This window comes from Bos grunniens, chromosome 19, assembly GCF_055505025.1.
Source record: "Bos grunniens cultivar Pamir isolate PY7600 chromosome 19, Bosgru_T2T1.0, whole genome shotgun sequence".
In the NCBI taxonomy this organism is placed as follows: domain Eukaryota; kingdom Metazoa; phylum Chordata; class Mammalia; order Artiodactyla; family Bovidae; genus Bos; species Bos grunniens.
The window spans coordinates 23849590-23855589 of record NC_141183.1 but is presented as its reverse complement, the minus strand read 5'-3'; the positions used below and the strand labels follow the sequence as shown (position 1 = coordinate 23855589).

Sequence of the window (6000 nt, the reverse complement as noted above, 5' to 3'; positions counted from 1 at the left end):
ACACGAGTTAAAAAAATTGTTTCCATAGGCCCATCGAGAACCTCTAACAGTGAAAAAAGGACATTTTCAACCTCAGGCTCCAGGCTGAGACCTGAAGACATGAAGAGGCAGTCTCCAGAGTCAGGGGCCTGCTGGTGTGAGTGGGTGGTGACACCTGATTGAGGCAGGAGGGAGATGGTGTCCAGCTTGGAAACCCCATCTGCTCCACCTGGGGCATTCCCGGGTACTGGAATTGCTGGCTGGGCTTATATGCATTCATGTTCTAGAATCAGAAACCCCCAAGGACCTTATTGGACAAATCCACAAATGTAAGGGCGGCTGATTACAGGGGAATTAAGTTGTGCTCACACCCTGATCCAGGGACTCCCCCCTCACACTTGGCCTCTTCTCTTTTTCTTTCTTTTTCTTTTGTGGCTTGTGAGATTTTAGTTCCCTGACCGGCCACCTCAGTGGAAGCAGAATCCTAACCTCTGGACTGTTATCAGATTTCCTTCTCATTTTCTTGTTGGCTCTCTTAAGAGTTCTGATGTAAAACAGAGCCTCCCAGAGAACTCCTGATTTCTGGGTACCACACAGGCAGCTGTTTCACGGGGTTGAAGCTTTCTGTCAGTGATGAGCTTTCATGGACCCATCCAACCCCTCTCCAGTGGGCTCACTGTGAGGATCCCCAAAGGCACCATGTAGAGAAGGATCTGCTGAGCACCTGCTCTCCTGGGTGATTTTGTCTGCCTGTGGGTCAGAGAGGCCTGGAAGTCTGCAAGCTATCTGTGGTTGATGGTGCGCAAAAGTACTCCTTTGCTGGTTGACCATGAAACTGCTATGTCTCTTTCTGGTCATTCACTCTGCAGCTACCCAGTGAACCCCCTCTAAACCTTGGAGTTAAACTCTCGGGTCTGAGAGATGCTTGATCTCGTGAGAGAGCCTAAGGACAGGTGAGAACCAGCATTAATTCTGTGAGCTGCTGGCTGTTTCTTGGGAGCGCTTTGTTTTGACTTGAGGCGCTCTGAATGGCCAGGGACCTCTCTGAATGACACGTCTTTAGTTCTTTTTTGCTGTTAACAAACCAGGCTACCTGCTGACAAACAGCTCCACTGCCTTCACCACCGTCATCCCGGGGGCCAGCGAGGCTTGCTCTGACTGGCCCGAGGTGTCTCGTGCTTTCTGTCTCCACCTGCAGTGTTTCTAGTAGAGGCCTCAGCACATCACTGCCCATTTTTTCATCCTCAGTCTTCTTTCCCTTCAGGAATCAGCATGATCGGAAGAGCCTCCGTTAGGAAGAAGCGTGCTGGAGTTTGGGAGTGGGACCTGTGATGCTGTGCGCTGCATCTTATCACAGCTGGAACTCCCTCACTGGCTGTTTTAGACACACAAAGGTCACAGATTCTCTGCTGGTCAGCCAAGGGCAAAAATCACCCTCCTGCCAGCCAGCAGTGCTGGGATCCCTGAGTATTTCAGTGTCTGGCTGTGATTCTCTCATTAGGAGGGCTCTGTTTCATACCTTCAGAAGCTTAAAAAGAACTCTTTCCTCTTTGCTGCATTATCTTTTTACTTTCTCAAATTTGGATACAATTTCTCAAAATCATAGCTCTTCCTTGCCTGGCTTATGAAGGATACCTATGGAAAGCAGAGGTTCAGCACGTTTCCCACTCCAATGGTTATTAGCATACTCACCAAGGATAAACCATGGAGCATCTGCAAGACCATCAGTCCAGTGTTGGTATGTGCCTGGTTATTTGCAGACTCCCTAACCCCCCCTTCAGGAGGCTTTGTACATAAGCTTCTTTCTTTGGCAGCATGCTGGTGATATGCATAAACGGCCATGACTGAGGATGGTGGAGGGCTTCCCAGGTGGCTCAGCGGTAAAGAATCTGCCTCCCAATGCAGGACACATGAGTTTGCTCCCTGGGTTGGGAAGATCCCCTGGAGAAGGAAATGGCAACCCACTCTAGTATTCTTGCCTGGGAAATTCCATGGACCCAGGAGCCTGGTGGGCTACAGTCCATGGGGTCACACACAGTCTGACACAGCTTAGTGATTAAACAACAACAAAGGACAGTGGAGACTGTGATTTACTGTTTATTTGCTGCTGATATATATTTTCTTTTTACTTTGAATGAGGGTGAACTATAGGTTTTCATTTGAAATGCTCTTCAGAAGCAACACCAACTCATCTCTGGGACAGAACTCAAAACCAGATTGGGTTTGGGAGTCTAAACTCTCTGCCCCAAGAATTTCTGGCAGATATAAAGTCCTTCCTTCCCGCATCAGCTTCCTCTGTCCCAATTGTTCTAGAGGTTTGGCTTTTCAACAGAATCCAACTGAAGTTCCCTGTTGGGTATGTTTCAAGAAGCTTCTCCCCACCTTATTTCTCTTTAATGGCTATACAATTCCAGCTCAGAGGAGGCAAAGTATTGATCAGGCAGGCCCTGCCTTTGGAGGTACTGACTGGCACTGACGGAAGACCAGGCCAGTGAAGACAATGGACACCCAACCGTGCCACTGGAATGAAGAGCCCACTTGGTAGATGTGGCCGCGCACAGCACGGCTCACCTGGTGGGCTGGGCTGCCGTTGGATAAAGCCCGTGACATGGACCACACACATGTTCAAGGTAGAAACTAACCGATTCTCAGCAGATAGGGCAAGTTGGGGGAGTGAAGCCTAAAAATGCAATCTGCCCACAAGTTCTCTCTCCTCTCCTTTGGCTTGCTTCGGATGCCAGCATGCCAATCAGCGTCTTGCCGAAAGCGCTGGGAGCAGGCGTACCTGTGTGTAACAGATGGTGAGAACTCCTTCTCCAGACTTCTAGACCACAGAAGCTGGGGCAAAATACGCTGAATCCATAGCCATGAGGACCCGCTCTTGAGTCTATGGACCCTGGAATGTGGCGGCCACAATCAAGAGCTTGGTTCTCTTTGTCGTACACAGGGGCATTAGGTGATGGGAGCAGGGCATCTGTCCATCTCCAGGTGGGAAGGGACCTCGGAGGCAGCTCCAGAGTAGACCACTGAGAGACTCAGAAGGGGAGACCTCTGGCACTGATGATTGCTACTGGTAATTGTGGCTTTTCTGCCCCTGCTTCAATATCTGGGGTGTGATGGCCAAACTGTAGTGCTGGCATCGCAGACCACGGGCTCGTTTTCCCAGCCAGGGTGTGTTCAGAGGAGGCCAAGAAAAGTCATTTCTCTGCTTTGCTTTGACTCGTGTGTTTTGAGGTCCCCGGGTCTTCCAAGGGAGACCTGGCGCTCTCAGCACTGCTCCGCCTCCACGAAGCCCTCCTTCTCATGCCCTGAGGGCTCAACCTCTGTGTAGGTGGAGTGGCTGGGGTGGTTGCGGAACTTCATGGCCGGCCAGTGGTGAGGTCTCCGCTGCAGGGGCACAGACACAGAGTGAGTGGGGGGCGATCCCACCCACTGGGGACCCTCCCCACCCTCTCCCCTTCACCCAGGGGGACAGCTCTGAGCACTTTTCAAGGGCTCTTGGGGACTACTGTGTGTGAGCCAGGTGAAGTGTAGAAGGCTCCCGGCTGTGATCCTCGGCGCATTGGGAAACCCGCTGGGAGCCCCAGGAGTTGGGAAGGAGGTTATCTGATGCTTTGCCATGTGGACTGCATGACACAAGGTGAAAAACTCAGCAATACACGGAGTGGAGCCCTAAGACTTCAGAAAGTGAGGAAATGGGTAAGAGATGGAATGATCTGGGAGGTTCTGGAAATGCCAAGATAACCCTCTAGACAGGACAGGTCCTGCATCAGAGGTGGGGAGCTGAAGAAAATGCAGATTCCCAGGTCTCAGGCCTTCCTGTCTGCATCCCTGTGGCTGGGGATCTGCAGGTTCCCTGGGTGAAACCAGGTAGGTCTTAGCCTTGGCAGGTCTTAGTATTAACCTACCAATGACTGGTTAGAATTCATAAGAAACAGGTGGCATTGAACCAGAGGGGAGGGAACCACCCAGGCCTCTGGGTGATGAGGTCAAGGGGCGTGTGACCCACGTGGAGGGTTGTGGACCTAGAGGCCACCCTGCTGGGGGATTCAGAGAGCTGGTCAGTCACCACGGGTGGGGGGTGGGCAGGGGCTCCTGAGCCCTGCGGCTCACAGTGAAGGAGCCCAGGCCTTACTTCCCATGCTGCACGTCAGGCTGGCTCTTCTGAATTCTGAGATGTTCAAAACTGCAGCATCCTCAATGAAAGCTCCCAGACAGAGCGACTCTTATGATTACTGTGGCCTGTCAAATCTAATCAAAAACACACACAGCAGTCCAAGAGGCAAAGACCTCAGTTTCATTATGGCTTTGGCTAATCCCCAGGCCTTGGAATTTGGGTGTGAGAAACCATAAATCACTGGGGATGGTCACATAACCACTCAAGGGCATGTGAGGCATCTGTGGTTTTCTCTCCTTCCTCTGGGGATGGTCACTGTTCTGATTTCACAAATGGTGGAGCCAAAGCAGAGGCCATGCGATAGGACAAGCAGGCCAGAGGAGTCCTGAGGGGCAAGCCCTGGGGGTTAGGGACTCAGAGAGCGCCTGCTAGTGGGAGGTATGCCCGGATGGAATCGATGAAGCCCCTCAAGTGGGAACAGGAGCCTGGTGTGAGGTGGGTGAGGGATGAAATGAGGAGAGATAGGGACTGAATGGCTGGGGAATGCTGATGCAGATGGGGATGGCAGAGGGGTCGCCCCACCCCACACAGACCTCGATGAAGAAGAGTGCAGCATTGGAGGTGGGGTGGCCATTGATGTAGATCCCAGCCAGGATAATGGAAGCCACGAGGAGGACGGCCAGCACAATGCCCACGATGGTGCCCAGGTGCACAGGGGACCCCGTCGTCTTGGGGGCCAGGTTGTTCTGAAGGCCTGCGAAGAGACCATTAGGTCAGGGGATTGAGGAAGGGGGGCCGTGGAGTCCCGGGTTCTGACAAAAGCCCAGAGATGAAGGCCAACAGAACCTTCAGATCTACTCATCAAATACATGAAGGGGTGGGTCGGGTGGAACTATAATGAGCGTAACATTAACTTTGTTCTTAGCACACTTCAGGCAGTTTTCCAAAATCACGTAAAAGTTGCCCACATGTCTCCTAGGGATCATAAAAGCTCTCTCTAATACCCATCCCATATAGGTCCTTTTAAGGAGTTCACAAAGGGCATGTGATGGTTGAGAGATCTGCTGGTTGTGGGGTCTGGAGTCTGGCTGTCTGGTTTCAAATACAGACTCTGCTACTTACTAGCTGTGTAATCTTGGGCATCTTATTTAACTTCTGTGTGTCTCGGTCATCATTTCTGTAGAACAGGATAATAATGATAACTACCCAATAGGATTACAGTGAGGATTAAAATGAAATAATTCATGTTAACTGCTGAGGAGCACAGTCAGTCTCTGGGACAACTTCAATAAGTGTAGCTATTACGAGAGCCAAATGACCACATTTTTACCTGTCACTGTCCACTACCAGACTGTGACCTCCTGGAGGGCAGAGACAGTGTCTTATTCACCTCAGTGTCCTCAACTCTTAGAAAAATGGCAGACCCATCAGAGGAACTCAATAAAAGAAATGAACTAGGTCCTCTAAGGGCTAATAAGCCAGCAAACACTCTCTGAGAACATTGCAAGCATTTGAAATACAGCCCAAGGAGAAGGCTGAGTATTTTCCATAGACTATGGAGCTGGAAGCACATCCAGCCCAACCCTTTCTCGTACAGCTGAAGGAATGGAAATACAGAAGGGTAAAGGGATTCATCCAAGGACACAGTCAGTGCCAGTCACTAAGAAGCCTCAGTTCAATTCAGTTCATTCGCTCAGTCATGTCTGACTCTTTGCGACCCTATGGACTACAGCACACCAGGATGTCTATCACCAACTCCTGGAGCTTGCTCAAACTCATGTTCATCGAGTCGGTGATGCTAAGAAGCCTAGTTCGCTAATATTACCTGTGGTGGCTTTTTGCTGCTTCTCCTTATCCTAAAAGGATGTGGGGCTAATGACATAGAGAAGATGGAGCAGCATGCG

At 50.8% G+C, this 6000-nt stretch overlaps 1 protein-coding gene across 1 annotated transcript in view; it reads right to left on the bottom strand.

The window, feature by feature from the left end:
- Nucleotides 1-2060: 2060 nt before the first annotated feature.
- Nucleotides 2061-6000, bottom strand: part of PLXDC1 (plexin domain containing 1) — a 66588-nt gene continuing 62648 nt past the window's right edge. The window contains exons 13-14 of the mRNA XM_086357936.1: nt 4690-4850; nt 2061-3366 (exon numbers count right to left, since the gene is read on the bottom strand). Coding sequence (XP_086214062.1) covers nt 3247-3366; nt 4690-4850 — 281 coding nt within the window. The 3' untranslated portion in view covers nt 2061-3246. The remainder of the gene's footprint in view (nt 3367-4689; nt 4851-6000) is intronic.